Genomic DNA, 22904 nt, shown 5'->3' on the forward strand with positions numbered 1-22904 from the left:
TTTACCCCCCTCCCCAGCCTACACTTTCACTCATAACTCACTCAATTTTGCACCGAGAATCATCCCTTTTCATATTTATGAATAGAATCGCCTAATCTTTAAAATACAACCATCGGAGATCATTTTTGACCATTTTTTCTCTGATCATCAGCTGATTGTCAAACTGTGTTCCTTGCCTAAATAGCCTCCCGCCTTGCGCTATTAGCGTAGAAATGGAAAATAAGCTATAAATGTTAATATTTAGTACTTTTTCAGTAATTTTGGGTGGAAATGGCTAGAATATGATTCTCTATATTCCCTAGTATGTTTTAATCAATGAAGGCATAGTCTGAACTCTAGTTAACACCGGAAATTCCTGCCTTCCCTCACCCTAGATTCTGGGCTTCACACACAAAAGAGGACAAACGGTCACCATAAAATTTAATCTATTTTGCATCTGCATGGCCCATAGCGAGAGATTGGAACACCTCAGATTGGAGAAGTCCCTCAGGTGATAAAATCTCATATGGTAATGTTGACCACAAACTCATCCGGACCCCTGGGAAGCCGTAGGAAGGCCTCCCGCTGGTCCAGCCACCATAATCCCATAGTGTCAATATTTGCTGTCATCTCCACCACACCTTAGGTGTTCATGAACCGTGTACGTGTGTAAAGAACCCCAGACATTCCAAATGGCCCTATTCAAAACAACGATAATCCCTGATTATCTTAGAAGGCGCTAGCCTCAGGTAGTCACTTTGCATATCTCTGCTGATTCATTCATCAATCCACTGTCTAGCTGACTCCCGCCTCCCCCAACCTGATTGTCCCTGGCAGAGGCGAAGGTTGTTCCTCATTGGCCAAGGCGCGGGGCGGGAAGCCAAGCTCCCGCCTAGTGCAGCGCCCTCGACCTATCAGCAGCCAGATGGGCGTAGGGACGGGGTGGGAGATTCAAGCAGACTTCAAACTTAGAAATGTATAAAATGGCTTTATTTTCGCTGTATCGTTACATCTCGCATATCGATCTATCGCAGCGGGATGTCCTTTTCAGCTGAATCGCTTTAATAAACACTTTGACGGTTTTCCCTTCAACTTGGCAGAGCCTTTTTCTTTCGGACTCAGGTAAATTATATTCCGGGTTATTTTCTGCTTTTCGGCTGGCTCGCCAAGGTTCGTTCCCTCATCTGGGAGACGGATCGGATTTCCCTCACGGGGTAGATCCGTACCAAATCATGGTCGATAACATAATCAGGTGGCCTGATTCTTAATGCTTACATTACGGCTGGGCTTGATCTTTACACTTATTTACTGGGGACACTTTTGTATCATGTTTAAAAACTCTGGTTGGTTCAAAATAGGGCAGTCAGTGGAGTGACTTATGAATGTGAATGTACATTGTAGTTGTTTATCAAATTTGCTTATTTTATGATGTTTATATTCATTATTGATGTATTTTGATTGTTATTTATATGATTTAATATGTTGTAAGCCGCTTTGAGTCCCATGAGGGAGAAAAGCGGGATATAAATAAAGATTTGTTATTGTTATTACATCTGTTTGGGATAGCAGAAGAAACCTGGTCAAGGTTGGGCAGTGGGAAATCCCTGAAGAATCAAATCAGTGGATGTCAAAAGAACGAATGTGGAGGGGGTCTGTAAATAGACCATGTTGCATGTGGCCTTAGGGGCCTGGTAGTTTGAAATGGAATAGCAAAAGTTTTTGAAATAAAAATCGTTGAAGTTTTACTAAATCTGGTGTCTTAATTTTAAAAAGGAATTATCTAGAAATGGTCCCCCCAGATCGTATCCTTTTAAAGACAGGCTGACGTCTTCATGCTGCGTAAATCATTTACTGGAAATGCTCTTTCAGGAAGTGAAAACTTATTCAACTTAACTCAGCCATGGCCGCTGCTTCTGTTGTTCAGGATCTCTGTGAAGAAGCCACTTGTTCGATCTGTTTTGATTATTTCAAGGATCCTGTGACCATAACATGTGGGCACAATTTCTGCAGAGCCTGCCTGACCCAGAGCTGGGAGAAGTCGGGCAATACGGATGCCTCCTGCCCTTTCTGCAGGGAAACTGTTCTGCAAAGGAAGCTAACAACAAACTGGCAACTAGCCAACATTATAGCAGCAGTGAAGAAACTTAATCCAAACTATGAAGGAGGAAAGCAGGAGCCCTGGAAAAGTGTTTATGAAGATTATGAATCCAGGATCTCTTTGGTGGATGACAAGGAACACCACGATCATCGACAAATTGCACTGAAGGTGGCTGCTCCAGACTCCAAGGTAAAAAACCATTGGGTTTTCCTACCTGGCTGAAGAGGGTTGGACTAGATGCGCTTTGGGGATCTTTTCATACTCTAGTAATGTGCAGACTGCCTGGGAGTCCAGTGGAGTCTCCTTCTCTCGAGGTTTTTAACTAAGGCTGGATGGCTGTCTGTTGGGAGGGCTTTGACTGTCTTCCTGTCTGGCTAAAGTGGGTTGGGCTGGATGCCCTTCTAGTGTATAAAATAGAGACAGAAAAGGAAAGACAAATCTGTGGAAAACTTTATATAAAATGCAGATAAATCAGGAGCCACAAGACAACCTCATTTCACAGAAAATTCTACTCTTGTAATATAAACCTTTAGATAGATTAAAGAAAAGCATTCATAGTGAAAACTAGGGAGGGTATCTGTCTCTTTTATGGCTGCATGGTTTAGTGGTTTGAGCTCTCAAGTACGACTCTTGAGACCAGGGTTTAAATCCTGGCTCAATAATGGAAACCAACTTGGCGGCCTTAAATAAGTCACCATTTTCAGCCTCAGATGAAGGCAAAGGGAACCAGTCACTCTGAACACATTTTGGCAAGAAAAGCCCATTATTTGGTAATGAGATGAAACTATGCAACAATGAGATTCACCATATTTTTTCTTGTCAGCTGTTTATTTGATAAGCAATCTCTGTTCAAGTTCCCTCTTCTACTTGACCATCAGATCCCTTTCTACTTTTTCACCCTGGCAACCCAATCCTAATCTGAGACTCAGTTCCTTCCCTTTTTTTCTGTTTACTGCAGAACCAGGAAGATGAAGAGATGGAAAAAATCTTAAGAAAAATTACACAAGATTGCTGGTTTCTGGAGGATCAGACCAAGCATATCTGGGCCCAGATAGAAGAGATGAAACACCAGATTGGAAGAAAGACAAATAACCAAGAACTCTCCTTTCTGGAAAATCTCATCCTGAAGATGCAAGATGAACTCCTGCAGGTAAGACTGGCCAAAACAAATTAAGCAGCTTGCCAATGGAAGGGGATACAAAGATTTTGTATATGGGTTGAGAATCCTTGCCATATCTGAAATTGCTTGGTACCCGAAGTGTTTTAGGCTCTTAAAATGTTTGTAATATTTGTGTTTACATGTATGAGGTATTTTGGATATGGGAACCAAATGCAAACATTGAACTAATATTCATTTCATATACACCTTGTATGTCTAAGCAAACTGTTTTCTTCAATGTGGTTCCACTTCAGTAGCAACTACATTATGGTTCACCACATGTTTTGGATTGAAGCTCTCAAAAGCTCCAGCCACTTGGACTATTGATCAGGAAGTCTAGAAACACCTGGAAGATGATTCTTTTGGACGAGTGCTTAGGTCTTATGGTCACTTTCTGGTTTTGTCTTTAGTGAGTTCATTATAGGAGCTAGCTGGAAAGATTGGTGGTTCTGAAGTTAGTGAATCCACTCTTGAGTTTAAACCTAAACGTTAGCTAAACTATCGTAGGTACTGAACCTGTTTGAGGGATATGGTTTGGCACTTTAGATTGCTCTTTCCAAATCTGGGCCAACACCTACAGCTGATTGACTGCAAAATTGATGTTTCCCCTAGAAATTGATGCTTGGAATCAGTATCAAATACTATCTTCAGTGAAGAAAATTTACTGAGGAAGTTACATACTGTATCTGAAAAGGAAAAGGGAGAGAGTTGTTTTTCTGTCACTACCACAACTCAATGTGCATACACACTGCACAATGATAGTGCTTTAATTCCACTTTAAGTACCACAGTCCCCTTCTATGTGATCCAGGAATCTGTAGCTTTCTGAGGTTGCTAGAATTCCCTATTAGAGACTCCTATTGCTCTAATTCAGGGGACTTGAATTTCAAGTACCTTACCATGGTTCCTTCCACACAGCTGTATAACAGCCATATTGAACTGAATTCTATGGCAGTGTGGACTCAGATAACTGAGTTCAGATATTGTGGATTTTCTGACTTGATATTCTGGGTTATATGGCTGTGTGGAAGGGCCCCACACAGCCCTTTGCTAATGCCATCTCTAATGGCATAAGCAGCACAGAGAGAGAAAAAGAGTAAGGCCACTTCCACGCTGCCCTTAATCCCAGGATCTGATCCAAGAATATCTGCTTTAAACTGGATTATATGAGTCGTCACTTCCAGGTAATCTGGGATAAGCAGATAACCTGGGATCAGATCCTGGGGTATAAGGGCAGTGTAGAAGGGGCCAAAGAGAAGCCAGATCTCAGATCGGAAGTCCTGGTTTTCCAGCTGCTTTGAGTTAGGAATCTGGAACTTGCTGGTAAATAAAGTTTGTTCCAAGTCATGTCACACTTTTTCTCCTTCTACATTTTTTGTCCTATCCTGGTGCTCTGGCTGTTATTAACAAATGTTTTGGAACATGGCTTAGAGCATGTTCAACTTAACACAAATCCCAGGAAACTCTTGATACCACTTTTTTCTTTATTGCACTTTCACATCTGCCTATTTTAAGTTCAGAAGTGACTCTTGCGAGGACAGAGGGTCTTCTTGTTAGGAAAAGAATGGATTAGGCCAGCAATAATGTTGCTCTTCTTCTTTTCCTTCCTCTAGACTGCAAAGAGCCTTTCACAGAGGTAAGTTGATCCTAGTCATTGGCATTAGTGCTTCCTAATCCTGGAAGAGGCTGGACATCACAGGTAGGTACCGTGTTCCTCCAACACTCCAAGGTAGACTGTGGAGGCCATAGGTAAACATGCTACCTTGCTTTTTGAACTTATGGCACTTCTGTCTTGAAACTAGTGCCACTGCCACAATTGAGACTTCTTTTCCCATGTCACAAAAGGCTGAGGACTTTTCCCTGGCAACTCTTGTTGAATTTATTTAATCAGCAGTATTTATCCCCAATGGAACACACCTTCTGTATCTTAAAAAAAAGTAATTGCTGTGTTTCTCCCTCCAATTGCTATTGGGATTTGGTAGTGTAATAGTTAGTTTGGCAATGGGGCAACAGGCAGGGAGGCACATGGACTTTGGCTGAGCTGGTATTGCCTCTTGGCAGAACATGGTCTTCCCCAAGGATATTTTTTAATGCTTTCCTAGTTTTTGCCCAATGTTTAACACAGTTTGATGGTGCCAGGAAGCAACTTTCAACCAGTCAGGATGCTGGAAGTCTAGAAAGACAATATCAGGGGTTCCTTTTTCCCAGCTGCAAAACTGCAACCATATGTGCTCTGTTTCCCCAGCCACTGATTGGCTGAGAGAATGAATCCTGTCACTCTCAAGTTGAGGCAGAACAGGTTGAGATGGAACAATGTGCCATGCAAGAACACACAATTAGAACACTCCTGGCAGATGGCCATCCAGTCTCTGTTTAAAAGGCTCCCCAGACCACTTCGAGGTTGCATATTCCACTGTAGCATTCTGTTAAGGAAAATGAAAGAGCATGAAAAGGATGGGAGAATTTATAAAATAACAAAAATTAAGCATTGTCTATTGGAGTCAGGTACAAAACAAAAGCATACAAAGACATCACAACCATTTCTTGAAAGTTCTTGTTAAGATGAAATTCCTTCAAAAGATATCAAAGAACCTAAGAGAAAGAGAGACATGTGTTCATGCCCCCTTTCACACAGCTGTATAAAATCCACATTGAACTGGATGATATGGCAGTGTGGAATCAGATAATTCCATTCAAAGCAGATATTATGGATTTTTTTGCCTTGATATTCTGGTTTATATAGCTGGGTGGAAGGGCCCTATGTGGTGAAATTAGGTGATTCCATGATTGTAAGCATGAGATTTAAAAATCTATATCACAGAATGCCTCTAAACATAATTTACCCACAATGCCTTTTAAAATCACACCTGATTGCCCAGCTGTGCATCCTAGCACCATCAACTTTAGGTAGGATATGTGGAAGGCATACTATAACTCCCAAAGTACACATGCTGTGGTAACAAAGCATATGTCACCTACAGGGCTCATGCTATAGGGGCTAAAAAAAACCAGGTCAAGAAGAGATATATTGGTTTAAAGCAGGGGTCCCCAAACTAAGGCCTGGGGGCCGGATGCGGCCCTCCAAGGTCATTTACCTGGCCCCCGCCCTCAGTTTTATAATATATTTTTATATCATTTTAAATAATATATATTATATATACATATAATATTTATAAAATATTATAATGTTATACAATATAATATTAATAATACCATATAATAATATTAATTATATGATATATATTACATATAATATTACAGTATAGTGGTATAGTTCAATATAGTAATATATAATGCTAATATTGTGCTATGCTAATAATATAATATATTGTATGTACATACAGCTGCTCTGAGTCCCCTTCGGGGTGAGAAGGGCAGGATATAAATGTAATAAATAAATGTAGTAAATGAATAAATAAATAATTTTAGACTTACTCTTGCCCAAAGTCTGAAATGACTTGAAGGCACACAACAACAACAATCCTAATTAACTTGACTATCTCATTGGCTAGAAGCAGGCCCACACTTCCCATTGAAATCCTGATAGGTTTATGTTGGTTACAATTGTTTTCATTTTTAAATATTGTATTGTTCTTCAATTGTTGTTGTTTTGCACTACAAATAAGACATGTGCAGTGTGCATAGGAGTTTGTTCGTTTTTTTTTCCAAATGATAATTTGGCCCCTCCACAGTCTGAAGGATTGTGGATCGGCCCTCTGCTTTAAAAGTTTGAGGACCCCTGGTTTAAAGAAATTTAACAAGCGTTTCTTTAGTAGTCAAAGTGGGAATACTGTAGTTGTGTTGGAGGAAAGGAAGAGCTCCTCTTGCCACAAAGTATCTGTGCAGTATTTTAATGTTGCCAGCAAGGATACCTTCTTTCTCTTTCTCATGTTACTTTTTGGCAACGATTTAGGAAAAGAAAAGAGATGGAAAGACACAGTTTTTCTATTCTTTTGGTCCTCAAGTGCTTGGCTTTGGTGTTTTGGAAGCCAAAATTAGAAATAATAATAATGACAATAATAATAATCTTTATTTAAAGACCACCCTATCTCCCTGAGATATATGGCAAGCATTCAATGGCAACTTAATGCCAAAGCTGAAAGGAAGGCTAATGGCCGACAGTGCTGAAGATGAACGACAAATCCGATGTTCTAAAGATCAACACACTATAGGAACCTAGAATGTAAAATCTATGAGCCAGGGCAAACTGGAAGACAGGAAAGCTTGGAAAAGATCATGTTGCTGGGGAAAGGGGAAGGAAAAAGGAAGAGAGGTCGACCAAGGGCAAGATGGATGGATGGTGTCCTTGAAGGGCCTGGCTTGACCTTGAAGGAACTGGGGGCGGCGATGGCCGACAGGGAGCTCTGGTATGGACTGGGCCATGAGGTCACGAAGAGTCAGAGACAACTGAGTGAATGAACTCAAGAAAATACCAAAGAATTGAACTAACAACCCTAGCAGACTTAGTCACATTATACACATTTACACAAAATACAACACTTAAAATACATACAAATAACACAAAATACAACACTTAAAACTACTGGACCCATAATATTTCCTCCACAATGTGTACAATGTGGAGTTTTCTTCCTCCTTTAAATTCCTTTAATTTGCTCCACTCAAGCCCCTTCTACACTGCCATATAAAATCCAGATTACCTGTTTTGAACTGGATTATATGGCATTGTGGACTCAAATAATCCAGTTCACAGCAGATAATGTGGATTATCTCATTTGATAATCTGTTTTATATGGCAGTGTAGAAGGGATCTCAGAGATTCTGGATTGGATTTGTGGCAAGTTAACTTTGTTTTTCTCTACTAGGAGTGAGAAGAAGGAAGCAGCTGAGAAGTCAGTGGCTTTCCCTCCAGAGCTGAAATGGAAGATCCAGGAGATTTCTGATCAAAATCCAGATCTAACTACTATCATGAAGTGGTTCCAAGGTAAAGGAGTCTGTCTGCAAGGAGTTGTGCTGTTCTCTGTGTTGGCCCAGAAGGGAACGTGGGAAGCTCTGGTTTTTGTTCTCATCACACTTGGGACAGAAGCAATGAGGCATCTTTCTCCATGGCCCAGACACCATTGCTTTCCACCAGAAGGGCCCAGGCACAGTTTTGTTCTGGGACAGCATGAGATAGGAGCAGGCAGGTCAGTTTGTGAAGTAGATATGTCCCGGGGTGTTACTTTTTAAAGAGACAATTTGGTACCAGAGGTAAAAAAAACAACATGGAAAGAGTGGGGATATGGCCCTCCACCATAATGAAAAAAGTTAATCATATCAAAGCAAACTGTTAATCCCAAGATAGAAATATGCACATGTTAAATTAAACAAACAAGTACATTTTCCAAAAGTAAATGAAAGTATTTTGAGCCTTCTATCAACATGGATTCAGTCCTTAAAATTTCTGTTTTAGTGGGCAGAATTCTAGAACAATGGTTTTTAACTCATTAGAGATAGCTGGTGAGGGAGGCTTCCCTACTCTCCTTTTTTTTTCTCTTTTGCTGTTCAGGTATGTTTAGCTGCTGTTTGCTTTGTCTGTTTCAGGTAGGCATACATACATACATACATACATACATAGTAATCTTGTGCATTTGTATAAAATTGCTACCAGTTTCTGTTTGTTCCATTCATATGGCCCTGTTTCCGTGTCCATCCACTGCCCATCCAAATGAGCTCTTTCATTTCACCATCTGAATATACAAATGCATTTGTCCCATTGGTGGCAATGGGCGGGCTGCCTAGGCTCCCCTTCCACTCAGTTTTAGGGTTAGAGTGGTGAAAATCATCACACGTGGAGGTCATATCTACCACTTTTAGCCCTCCAACACTTACCAGTACAAGGTTTGGGTCATCTCCCAAATTTTAGGGATTTTTCTTTCTTTCTATAAATAAAATCTTTTAAAAAACATTCTCTCTTTTCCTGCTGGTCCTGCCATGTAATTTAAGGGCTTAAGATATCACTGATTCTGAAAGGTTTCCCTCTCGATATGCAGAGTTGATAGAAGGCTCAAACTGAGGCTAAAGACAGGGCTTAAGGTACCACTGATTATGAAAGGTTTCCCTCTCAATAGGCAGAGGAGACCTAAGGTTAAATAATAAGCAGACTTTGAGGCAGGCACAAGGCAACAAGTGTAGCAGGCAGAGCAGCAACAGCAGCACCTAGCAGCTAAGAAGGACATGCCTGTAATGAGCTCTATGGGGGCATTCACCCCATTAAATAGCCAGAGCCTATTTAACTTTCAGAACTTTCAGTCTGAAATTTCAGTTCCTCTGATTGGCCAAAACTGGCTCAGAAACTCAGAAAATGCTCCCAGGGCCTCTCAGGGAGTGCCACATGGAACAAACAGCAGCAAAGCAAATGGTTTTGTGCTGCTTTCATTTTCATTTCACATCCATGTGGGGAGGGCTCTGCCCTACCATGCCATACAGATGAATGACATGGTACAAAAGCACGGATGAAACATATGAAACAAATACTGGGCCCTACTCTAATATATAGTCACTGTAGAATAATAATAATAATAATAATAATAATAATAATAATAATAATATATTATTATTATTATTATTATTATTATTATTATTATTATTATTATTATTAGAAACACAAGATGAGTCCACAGCAGACACTCTGCTGGCTGTTGAATTGGATCACACGTCAGACACTTCTCAAGTGTCTAGGACTAGTGTGATGTATCGGCAAATAATGTGAGCAGATCCTAGTAAGGTGGCCTTCTGCAACTGGCAGATGGTAATTTTGTCAGTGCCAATTGTGTTTAAGTGCAGGCCAAGGTCTTTAGGCACTGCACCCAGTGTGCCGATCACCACTGGGACCACCTTGACTGGCTTGTGCCAGAGTCTTTGTAGTTCAATCTTTAAATCCTCATATCGTGTCAACTTTTCCAATTGTTTCTCCTCAATCCTGCTGTCACCTGGGATTGCGACATCGACAATCCATACTTTGTCTTTTAACACGATTGTGAGATCAGGAGTATTGTGCTCCAAAACCCTGTCTGTCTGAATTCGGAAGTCCCAGAGTAGCTTGACATGTTCATTCTCTGTAACTTTTTCTGGCTTGTGATCCCACTAGTTCTTTGTCGCAGGCAGATGGTATTTGTGGCACAAGTTCTAATGAATCATTTGAGCAACGGTGTTATGCCTCTGCTTGTAGTCTGTCTGTGCGATCTTCTTCTTCTTATTATTATTATTATTATTATTATTATTATGTTTTATTATACCTTTCTCTTTGTCTCTACAAGGAGACTCAAAGCGGCTAGATCAGATACCATACAAAACATGTCCTTTCCAGTCCAAGCTTTAGGGCATTATTTACCGCAGACATGGTTCTGCAACCTATCACCCTTTTTGGTCCAACAAGAGTCTTCTGGAGTGATATCATGTGTGATTTCTGTGATAACATTTTCTGTGACAGTTTTTCAGCTACTTTGGCTTCACTGTGGTTTCCTTAATCTCTCGTTCTCTTTGTCTCCAACAGGAAATCTGGATCCAGACTCAGCGCCTTCCTTCCACTTCCTGTCTGATGGTCATAAAAGTGGGAAATATGAAGCTGAGCCTCAAGGCCTGCCTGATAATCCTGGGCAATTCTGCAATCCCACTTACGTGTCAGGGTTCAAGGACTTCATAACACGTTCTCATGCTGAGGAATATGCTGTAAGGAAGGAGGGAATCTGGCCTGTGAAGATGGCCACCAAGCCCGTGAGAGGAAAAGGCCATCTTCCCATTGGTCCTAAGGAACGTATTTGGCCGATGGGCAAGTGGACAGGTATCTATCCTGATACCAGTCTCCCTAGTATCTCTGATCTGTCTTTGAGTGAAAAGACCAAAGGAGTCCAGAGATATCTGAATGGTCTTGCAGGCCAAGTGGGTTTTTTTGATGGAGAAATGGGAGGCCAGATTGATGCAATCTTGGAAGTCCCAATCTCAGCAGTCTCTGTACTACCATTTTTTTACATGTAGTACAGGGACACATTGAAAGCTCACTTTAATGCAGGCAACGTTATCTCACAGACCTTATTCTCTAAACCATGATAATATAATGGTTTAACTGATCTTCAAGAATCGTTTTGAGATTTATTTAAAAATCTCTTTATATGCTTTTATTGACTGTATTCTTCCCCAAGAGTTTATGATAGAGAGTGGGCTTGAAACAGTTTAATAACAAGCATAAATAATACTATTGGCATAAAATAAGAATTTAAGATTCAGCTGTACGGTGATCTATTACAGTGCGCCATCTTGAGAATAGTTGGCATTTCCATGCGGCCTGTGTTATTAGTGAGCTCTGCCACAGTATGAAACCGCAGTATGATGTGCCCAGGGCCAGTAACTCGAAGGTATGGTTACATAAAGTACTAGACCCTGAGAACAACCTCTTAAAAAACAAAGAAATGCTTGATGCATGCTGCGCTGGTAACATAGACCTCAGGTATGAATTACCATATATGCATTAGATATTGCTCATGCACACTTTGCATAATTCTCTATTAAAATATAGGTATTTCAACCTTTATAAAAATTATATAACATACTGATCCTTGAAAAATCTCTCAAGCAGAATGTTTTTATGCTAGTATTACACAATGGAACTCACCAGCAGTAAATATTTTCATTTTTACCATTTACACAATAAATGTGTAAACCTCAGTATATGCGAAATAGTCACTTGTTTCTGCTTCTTCATTCCCTTCCTTGCTGTATTTGAATCAAACAAGAAATTGTAGTGGATCCCATTTGTTTTAATAATTAAAAACACATTTTAATATAAAAACATAATAGCAAAACATTAGGAATAACTATGTAGGACATGAGTTATATTTTCATGATTTCAAAAGGCAAAATAAGCTCCTTTGTAATTTGTAATTATTTGTTGTATTGTACGAATCCTTTCCAAGTGGACCTGTGGGCTAGTAGAATGTGTCTTATTCTTTTGTTAGTTAGATTGACATAAGAACTCAATGGAACCCATGTTATCTCAAATATATTATTATCTTTCTGCTCTTTAGCTTGCCATTTCTGAACTTTAAACCCTTTAATACAGTAAGTCTAAACTAAGTACTGTAGAAGTTTTCCAATAACTGGCAATGACCTGCCTGGCGTTATGATAGAGAGGAAAGCACACCCTATCATATTGTTCCTTTATTTTTACTGCTAAATAAATTTATCATTGCCTAGATGAAGTGTAACAAGGTATTTTATCATTACTGATTAAGTATCCTGCCGGGTACCTCCCCGAGAGGGCCTCTGGGACTTTATAATAATAATAATAAAACTTTATTTATGTTCCGCCACCATCTCCCAGAGGGACTCGGGGCAGCTCACAAAACATTCAAGGTGTGACATAAAATACAAAATACAACAAGTGCAAAGCAAAACACGGGTAATAAACAGTCAACACAACATCATAAATTCACAGTACCCCCTGGTAAAAGCAATAAAATACAGCAATTGCTGTAGATGAAACAGCAGTATTCGACCTCAGAATTGTAAAGTGCTAAAAGAAGATCTAACGGTCCTCATATGTATTATAAGAGAGTCTAAACATGATCGATGTCTTGTTGGAAAAGCTAGGTCTTCAATTGCGTGCAGAAGGCTCCCTCGGGAGGGCATTCCAGAGCCGGGGGGGGGGGGGCACCACCAAGAAGACCCCCTCTCTCATCCCCACCAACTGCACTTGAGACAGAGGTGGGACCAAGAAGCCCATGCCAGTTCCATGCCAGTTCACAGAAAGAGATGCGGTCTTGAAGATAAGTTGGACCTGAAGCATAAAGGGCTTTATAGGTAATCACCTGCACTTTGAATTGGACCAGGAAACTTGTCGGCAGCCAGTGGAGCTGCCTTAATTGGGGCATGGTGTGCTCCCTATAACCAGCTCCAATTAGTATTCTGGCCACCAAACTTTGCACTAACTGCAGTTGCCGAGCCGTCTTCAAGGGCAGCCCCACGTAGAGTGCATTGCAGTAGTCCATTCTAGATGTAACTAAGCCGTGGACCACCGTGTCCAAGACAGGCTTTTCGAGGTACGGTCACAGCTGGTGCACAAATTTTAATTGTGCGAAGGCCCTCCCAGCCACCATCGACACCTGGGCATCAAGCGCCAGTGCTGAGTCCAGGAGGACCCCCAGACCGTGGACCTGTGCCTTCAGGGGAAGTGTGACCCCATCAAGCATGTGAGGGTTTATAAAAGAGGCTCCATGACAGAGTGAGTTAACTGGAAAGGGCACGTGGTGACAGCTGATTGGCTGAGCCAGTCAGGAGCCAAGATTCTGATTGGCTGTTGCCTCTAGCTTGGCACTGAGGTAAATGGTTTTTAACTGCCACTTTGATCTAGGAGAGGAAAAGAGCAGCTGACTGGAAAATGGTCAGGTACGAAATGGCTGTTATACGTCAACAAAGCATAGCTTGTCAGCCTATACCCCGATCGCCCCCACGACTGACCAGGACATCTGTCTTCTCTGGATTAAGCTTCAGCTTGTTGGCCCTCATCCAGTCCGTCACAGCTGTCAGACACCTAATCACATTGGGATATAATCTGTTTATATCAGTATGCATCCCGTATTTTTTTAGGACTGGATGCATATTGTATTCAGATGGGATAATATATTCTCCTCATCACACTTGAATCTTACATTTTGAAAACATTGAACTTTGACCATGGAGGGCTGTCTCCTCCCAATCTGTTTGAATGCCTCCATATGTCGCTTTTAATTTTCTCTCTCTAATATCTCACAGTAACATAGCCTGTTACACTTCCTTTTTGCTTGAGTTCTGGGTGATTTGCTTCTCCCTGGCCACACCACAGACTGGCTGTTACAGAAGTCTGTTTCCTGCCTGACAGAGCAATGAGAAGGCTAAACACATTACTGAAAGTTCCTGCCTTCATCACTGAAATGAAACATCTCAGCAAACAGTAAGATGTCTTCCTGTTTGTTACACTGAAAAAACGGGCCAAAACAGTTTGGACAGGTTTAAAGGTTACATACTTTACTTAATCAACTCACTGTTTCACAGGGTTTTAAAATAATAGGGTAATTCTCATTATCCTATGAAATGATGTGTCTTGCTCATTAAACCTTGCTACCTGAAATATTATGCAGGTAGAAATATCATTACAGGTAGTCCCCAAGTTACAAACATCTGACTTACAATTAAGAATTGGGATGAGACAACAGGAAGTGAGAGAAATCTACCCTTCAGAAGAGAAAGGTGTCTCCACTGAAGCTTAATCACCAATCCTTGTTTTCACAACAAGCCACATTTTTCAAAATCCTATTATCACAGGGACAGAATGTGAGGTGAAATCTTCTGAACAGGGGCACAGACAGCAAAACAAGCCCCACAGGGATGTTAGCTCTTCCCTATGCTATCCAAAGCTAATACAGATATATATTTGCTGGAGTTAAACTTTAAAAATGTACCTGTTCCAACTTATAAACAAATTCAACTTAAGAACAAACCTACAGAACTGTCAGGACCCAGGCTGCAGAGCACCAATAACCATGCGCAGAGACAAGAATCTAACTAATATCTTTATTAAGGAAATATATAAAGTCAATAAAAACAAGTGTAGAAAATAGTTCAGAAGTAGACCTTTCAGGAAAGGTCAAATATAGTCCAGAGAAATAATGTCCAATATGTGATATTAGAGTCCAAAGTTATAATCCAATAACCGAAACACACACTTTGCCAAGCAAAGTGTGGGGAAATGACAAGGTCCTTAGGTCCATAGAAACTTGGCAATCAGGCTGGAAAGCAAACTTGATACTTGGCTAGAACAAGACTTGAAACAAGGCAACAAGAGTAAACAAGATCCGTGGCAAACGCGGGACAAGGCAAGGCTGGAAACTTGATCCGTGGACAAACGCGGGACAAGGCAAGGCTGGAAACTTGGTCCGGGGAACAGGAAACTGGAGTACGAAGTCTACACACGATCTCACTCCTCCAGCTGACGAATTGACTCCGCAAGGATTTCTTTGCGGGCAAACACCTATATAGGATCTTGTTTTCCCGCCAAGGAACACTTTCCCTGGGGAACAAGAAACGAAACCCATACTGTGTCCAGATGCATGACTCCTTAAAGTTTCCCAAGGGAAACAGACTTAATCAGCTAATTGTCTGGCAGCTATCCTGGCGCTCCTGCGAGTCGCCTCCCGAGCGCTTCTATCTTGATTATAATAATCCCGGCGAGAAAATGGGGGAGATTTCTGCTCAAGGCTTGTTTGGCTAACTTCTCGTGGCCAAACATCTTGCAGGTGCAAGGGCTCCAATTCTGGCTGAAACGGTGGAAAACCCAAGTTTTCCTCTTCATCTGCCACAATAGTACTAGGAACGGGACTACATGGCCCATGAGTCATCACAAGAACCTGTCTTGTTTGTAACTTGGGGGCTGCATGTACTGGCAACTCACTGCTTCCAAACTCTGGGACAGACAACGTGAAACTGTGGGGGACATTAAATTAAAAAAAAGAAAATGTAAAGAAGCAAAGGACTCAGTGTTGAGGGAATATACATTCTTGGCAACTCAGCTTTTATTGGCCCTGTGACCTGTTTCTGCAAAAGGAATAATTAAAACTATAAAGATGTTATTGTATTAGATAATAATAATAACTTTATTTATACCCCGCCACCATATCCCTGCGGGGACTCGGTGTGGCTTACAACGAGGATATAACAACAACATAGCATACAATGCACACAATCAACTAAAACAATGAGATTTAAAAACGCAATACAAGATAAAAACAACATAATAGTAACTTAAAAACTGGGATAATTTGCTGGGATAATTTTTTTTTCTGATGGCACACAGTTTTATCAACTTTTCAATATAAAGTACTACATTTTGAACCCAGTTTTATAAAGTTTTGCCCATGCTGATAATGCTTTTTGAAGCTCCTCCATGCAAACAGACTACTCAGAAACTGCAGTTAGTACAAAGGTCGGCAGCAAGATTACTGGGCAAACTTTAGACAGCATAGAATGCCTCCCCTAAAGCAGCTCCACTGGCTGCCAATAAGTTTTTTTATCCACAGATATGACTGCACTTAATGAATTTTTATGTTTTACATTGTAATTATGTATGGGTGTGATTGTAATTCTATGGTTTTGTCATTTTGGATTTATGTATATTCTATATGTGGCACCTTGCTGTATTTTGTTAGCCACCCTGAGTCCCTTCGGGGAAATGGTGGTGGGGTAGAAATAAAGTTTAATAAAAAATTAATATCTGAATGCTTGCAAAGGTGCTACGTATCTTTATTTATCTTTGCAGGTCTGAGCTAATTAGAATCAGACCACAGTTCTCAATTAATCGTTAGCCCTATGGTTAATCTTGTCATTAAAACATGATCCTCTGAAGATACCAGCCACAGGTGCAGTTACTAGCTGCCTGCACATCAGCAAACGTGAGAGCTACACATGCCCATCTTAAGGAAATAATAGTCATTTTGTATCCCTAAGAAACAATTACGTCAAGGCAAAGAAAACCTGACACATTGGCTTCACTTACTGCAACTGGCAGTAACAAATACGGAATCAGACATTGACGCTCTCATTAACCAAAAGCAGGACCACACTTTCCATTGAAATACTGTTAAGATTATGTGGGTTAAAATTGTTCTTCAGTTTCTTTCATGTTTTTAGCACTACAAATAAGATATGTGCCATGTGCAAGATTTGTTGCATGTGGCCTTACAGGCCTGGCAGATTGAGAGGCAATATTTATTTATTTAGAGGTTTTTTCTTCAGCCTGCTCCTCAGACACAAGGACACTCAGGCCTCTTCCACACAGCTGAATAAAATCCCACATTGTCTGCTTTGAGCTGGAGTAAATGGCAGTGTGGACTCAGATATCCCAGTTCAAAGCAGATATTGTGGGATTTTCTTTTTTTTTTTGATATTTTTTTATTGAGGGTTTAAAGTTTTACAGTGGGATAGAGAAATAAAGAGGTAAACTAAAGGGTAAAAAAATAACGTGGGGGACTGGATCTGAATTGTTTCAGAAAGAGGAAAAAGAAATATAGAGAGAGAGAAAGAGAAAGAAAGAAAAAGTAATAAAGGGATCAACAGTTTGGAAAGGAGCCCTAACCGAGGGGATGGGGGGTGGGGGAGAAGTTGACTTCCAATCAGCTAACTTCCATCTTCATTACATTTGGTTTCTTCATTTCGACATGTCTTGAAGGTATTCTTCAAGGAGCGACCAATTTGTTTCTTTCATTGGTCTTCCGGTTGATTTTTTAATCAGAAAGGACAGTCTATCTATATTTTTAATGTCCATTAATTTCTCCAGCCACAATTCTTTCGAAAGGTTTTTCTTCTCCTTCCAGTTTCTTGCTAATGCAAGTCTGGCCGCAGTTACGACATAGGTAAATATTCTCTCCTTACTATCTTTTTCTTTCTCTGATATTGTCTCTCTCTTCTTTGAAGTTGTATAGTCCTAATAAGTAATATTCTGGTTTGCATTCAAATTCTAATTTGAAGATCTTTTTACATTCTATATGAATTATTCTCCAGTACTTTTTAATTTCTTTACAGTTCCACCACATGTGGAAGTATGACCCCACCTGTTCTCTACGATGCCAGCATCTATTATCATTATCTTTATACATAAATCCTAATTTTTTTGGTGTTAAATACCACCTATGTATTGTTTTTAGCCAATTTTCCTTTAAGTCCGTCGAATAACACAATTTGATCTTTTTATTCCATATATTATTCCATTCGTCTATAGTTATCGGCCTTCCTATATTTCTGGACCATTTTATCATTGAATCTTTGACAATTTCCGTTTCTGTATTCCAATCTAATAATTTATTGTATATTATTGTTATAATTGTTTCCCTTTTAAGTAAATTATCCCAGAAATTAGTAGTGGTGTTAAAACCTATTATTTTGTCTTTTTTTAGTGTTCTTTTAATTGATAATATTGTAGCCACGTAATATTCTCATAATCTCTTTTAATTTCCTCCCATCCTTTCATAGGGGGGTGTAGACGTCCCTGTCTCTATTTTTTTTAATAATTTCAGAGTACGTTGTCCACTTTTGCCATCCAAGTAGTCTGCGTTGCGTTGCCTCTAAAGGAGACAGCCAAAGTGGAGTTTTTTCATAGAAGAATCTCTTATATTTTTGCCAAGTTGCAATTAGGGCTGATCTAATAAAGTAATTTCCGAATTGTTTGTCTATTCTAGTTTTGTCCTGCCATAAATAACCGTGCCATCCCCACCGCAAATCATGTCCTTCTAATGTTAATATTTTAATCTTCTCCAATCTTACCCAGTCTATTACCCAATCTAAGGCACATGCTTCATGATATAAATGTAAATTAGGGAGGTCAAAGCCTCCTCTTTCTTTTGGGGTAGTCATCGTTGCAAATTTGATTCTTGGTTTTTTATTATTCCATATAAATTTATTTATTACCCGATTCCAATCATTAAATAATTTTTTACCTCTAACAATGGGGATATTACGAAATAAATATAATAATTTAGGCAGGACATTCATTTTAATGACAGCTATCCTACCCAATAATGATATATTTAAATTCTTCCAATTCTCTAAATCTTTTTTTATCTCCTTCCATTTTGCTCCATAATTAAGCTCTAATATTTGATTATTCCTATTTCCAATCCAAATTCCTAAATATTTAAATTTTCTAACAATTTTTAATCCCGAAATGTCTTTCAATTCCCCCTGACTTTTATCTGACATATTCTTTGTTAATACTGTTGTTTTTTCCTTATTAATTTTGAAACCTGCCAAGGCCCCATACTTCTCTATTATCTCTAACCAGTCTTTTATACTATCTTTTGGATTTTCTAATATACAAATCACATTGTCGGCAAATGCTCATACCTTTATCTCTTGTTTTTCTATTTTAATACCCTTTAATTTTTCCTTTTTTTAATTAATCTCAAAAGAATTTCTAAAGTGAATATAAAAATTGGGGGGGACAGTGGACAGCCCTGTCTTGTTCCCTTTTTGATTTCGAATTCTTCCGTAAACAAGCCATTTATTTTAATTTTTGCATATTGTTTTTCATAAATTGCATTTATTCCATTTTGAAATTGATTTCCCATGTCCAATTCATTAAATAATTTTTTTTAAAAATCCCAATTTACCTTGTCAAACGCTTTCTCAGCATCTAGTGCTAAGAAACCCACTTCTTTTTGATGATTTTGTTCAAAATATTCAATGGCATCAATAATAATCCAAATGTTATCTTTTGTACTTCGGTTAGGAAGATCCTCTCCAATCCATACATTTAAAAATTTTGTAAATCTCTCTGCTAGTACTTTGGTATAAATTTATAATCACTATTTAATAATGAAATAGGTCAATAGTCCTTTACATTACTCGGGTCAGTTCCTGCCTTATGTAGCAGGGTAATTTCAGCTTTTTTCCACGAATCAGGAATTTTCCCTCACTAAGGGTTTTATTCATAATTTTCCTTAAAAATTCAACTACTATTTCTTGGTCAATTTTATAAAAACCGGCTGAGAAGCCATCTGGGCCAGGGGCTTTATCTGAATTTAATTTTTTAATAGCATTTTTAATTTGCTATTATCTGCTGTAATTTCTTTGTTTAAATTAAATCTTTGATCCTCTGAAATTTTGGTAGCTTTTGTTTACATATATATTCTGTTATATCTTCTAAGTTAATTGCATCTTTTTCATATAATTTTTTATAAAATTTCTCAAATTCCATCTTTATTTTATCATCTGTAAAAATATCTTTTTCATTTGTTTTAATTTTTATTATTTGCTGTTTGTTCTTTTTCTTTCTTATTATCCTGGCTAGCCATTTCCCCGGCTTATTGGCATTTTCAAATAAGTTTTGGCTTGTCCATTTTAATTGATTGGCCAGAGTCTCTAACTGAAGATTTATCTTTTCCTTTTGTAGGAGTTTTAATTTTGGTAATGTTTTACCTGTACCTGGATTTAGTTTCAATTTCTTTTCCAATTCTTCAATTTCCCTTTGTATTTCTTGTAATTTTTTATTTTTAATCCTATTTTTTCTTGCTTTTTGTTATATAAAATACCCTCTTGCATACGCCTTGTATGCATCCAAAATTATTTGCGGGCTAGTACTTTGATTGTCATTTAGTAAAAAATATTCTTTTGTCATTTGTTTTATTCTCTCAATATCTTCTTCCTGTTTAATCAAATTACTATCTAATCTCCAGCATATATTAGGCTTGCTCCTATTAATTAGCATTTCCCAATCCCAACCAAAAAGATTTTACATTTTACTCAAACAGGCACAAGTTATGGACCAGAATAGATATTATTTGGGTATCGAAAAGTTTAGTGTCTAAAATAAATGAAATAAAAATATTAGCGAGGGATCTATCGGATATTGTGGGATTTTCTGCCTTGATTTTCTGGGTTAAATATTGAGAAAACCAAAGTGCTCTTCCAACAGGCACCAGCTAATATCTCTGCAATGCCAGGAATACAACTTAATGGTGTCACATTAGAAAACGTTGACCATTTCCGCTACCTTGGCAACCACCTCTCCACAAAAGTCAACATTGACACTGAAATACAACATCGCCTGAGCTCTGTGAGTGCAGCATTTTTCCGTATGAAGCAGAGAGGGTTCGATGACCCGGACATCTGTAGAGATACCAAGGTGCTTGTTTATAAAGCCATTGTCCTCCCAACCCTGATCTATGCCTGCGAAACGTGGACAGTCTACAGACGTCACACTCAACTCCTGGAGCGTTTCCATCAGCGTTGCCTCAGAAAAATCCTGCAAATCTCTTGGGAAGACAGGCAGACAAATGTCAGCATGCTGGAAGAAGCAAAGACCACCAGCATTGAAGCGATGCTCCTACGCCATCAACTTCGCTGGACTGGCCACGTTGTCCGAATGCCCGATCACCGTCTCCCAAAGCAGTTGCTCTACTCTGAACTCAAGAACAGGAAACGTAATGTTGGTGGGCAGGAAAAGAGATTTAAAGATGGGCTTAAAACCAACCTTAAAAACTGTGGCATAGACATTGACAACTGGGAAGCCCTGGCCCTTGAGCGCTCGAATTGGAGGTCAGCTGTGACCAGCAGTGCTGCGGAGTTCGAAGAGGCACGAATGGAGGGCTTAAGAGAGAAACGTGCCAAGAAGAAGGCCCGTCAAGCCAACCCTGACCGAGACCGCCTTCCACCTGGAAACCGATGTCCTCACTGCGGGAGAACATGCGGATCAAGAATAGGTCTCTTCAGCCACCTAAGAAACCACCCCCAAGACACCAGAGATGGAAGACAATCCTCCTCGAGCTACGAGGAATCGCCTAAGTAAGGCTGTGTGGAAGGGCTGTGGCGCAGGCTGGTTAGCAGCCAGCTGCAACAAATCAATCAGGTCATGATTTCGAGGCCAGCCCATGCCTGCGTTTGTCTCTGTTCTATGTTATGGCATTGAATGTTTGCCTTATATGTGTGCAATGTGATCCGCCCTGAGTCCCCTTTGGAGAACGGCGGAATATAAAATACTGTAAATAAATAAATAAAGAAAACTTCATGACTATAAGAGCTGTTCAGCAGTGTAACTCTCTGCCTCCGAGTGTGGTGGAGGCTCCTTCCTTGGAGGCTTTTAAACAGAGGCTGGATGTAAATGCTTTGAATACCATTTGCATGCTTCTTGGCATGGGTTTGGATGGCCATCTGTCCGGAAGGCTTTGATGGTGCTTTTCCTGCATGGCAGGGGTGTTGTCGACCGCGTTTCTAGGGGATCGGGCCCCTTAAGGAGAGAGCCGATCCGGTCCTGAGAGAACGGACCTTGGCGGAGCCAATAGGAGAATATGAGCCGCAATACAACCTGGAGCCGAAATGAAGAAGGTCCGCCACAGTTGAAGGAAAATCCGCCAAGGAGTCTTTATTGAGCGATTCAGCTGAAAAGGACACTAGTAGTGATCATTCAGTCTACTAGCGTACCATATAATCAAAATACAGCCATATTTATACAAAATTTCAGTCTGACAGCCCTTTGAATTTCCCGCCCCGCTCCCCCGCCCATCTGATCGCGGATAGGCTAGAGTGTTGAACGAGGCGGGCTTTCGTTTCCCGCCTTGCTCTGCTGGCCCAATAGGGAGCTGCTTTTTGTCTCTACCCGGGCCAATCAGGAAGGGGAAGGCGGGAGTTATTGGAACAATGAAGTGACAGGGCAGGAAATATCATATTAATTCCTGCTAGACCGATTTCTAAAGGGATTAATGACAGCAATCAGGGGTTCCTGTCACGTATACAGATTTTAGATATGCCTTGGGGTGTCAGGGGGGGGAAGTGGTGATGGGTGTTGATGAGCCAAAATTGACAGGCTCCACAGGGCGCCTTTCTAAGGTGTCCTGGAATTTCCTTTTGGAGGAGATATGACAATGTTTGCCTTGAGGGCGAATCACCTTTTGTTTTTGGGAAGGGGAAGCTGGGTCATAGGAGCTGGGATGGGTTCTAGGGTTCAGGTTGAGTTCAGAATATTTCCTATTTAATTTCATGACTTGACAATTATATGAAATAAAATGAAAAATAAAACAAAGTTGGAATATAAACCCTGCTGGGAAAAATACATATTTTCCGGGGATCCCAAAGAGTACAAATACATATAGGCAGACAGATAGATTTCATGGAAATAAGGGAGAATCCATAAAAGTGAGTTACATTGCAT

At 39.9% G+C, this 22904-nt stretch overlaps 1 protein-coding gene across 1 annotated transcript; it reads left to right on the plus strand.

Annotated features, from left to right (window-relative positions):
• Positions 1 to 1814: 1814 nt before the first annotated feature.
• LOC100559717 (zinc finger protein RFP) lies at positions 1815 to 12428 on the plus strand. The gene is made up of 5 exons (XM_003218015.4): positions 1815 to 2266; positions 3036 to 3227; positions 4849 to 4871; positions 8062 to 8180; positions 10731 to 12428. Exons 1-5 carry the CDS (start codon positions 1880 to 1882, stop codon positions 11210 to 11212), a joined length of 1203 nt encoding a protein of 400 aa, XP_003218063.2. The 5' UTR covers positions 1815 to 1879; the 3' UTR covers positions 11213 to 12428.
• The last annotated feature ends 10476 nt before the right edge of the window (positions 12429 to 22904 follow it).

The sequence above is a fragment of the Anolis carolinensis genome, chromosome 2 (genome assembly GCF_035594765.1).
Source record: "Anolis carolinensis isolate JA03-04 chromosome 2, rAnoCar3.1.pri, whole genome shotgun sequence".
Lineage (NCBI taxonomy): Eukaryota > Metazoa > Chordata > Lepidosauria > Squamata > Dactyloidae > Anolis > Anolis carolinensis.

What these genes read in the sequence shown, in the direction of transcription:
- LOC100559717 (XM_003218015.4), top strand. Translation starts at nt 1,880, where the DNA reads ATGGCCGCTGCTTCTGTTGTTCAGGATCTCTGTGAAGAAGCCACTTGT. An exon ending in TGCAAGATGAACTCCTGCAG is followed by an intron (nt 3,228 to 4,848) that starts GTAAGACTGGCC and finishes TCCTTCCTCTAG; the next exon opens with ACTGCAAAGAGCCTTTCACA. An exon ending in TATCATGAAGTGGTTCCAAG is followed by an intron (nt 8,181 to 10,730) that starts GTAAAGGAGTCT and finishes TGTCTCCAACAG; the next exon opens with GAAATCTGGATCCAGACTCA.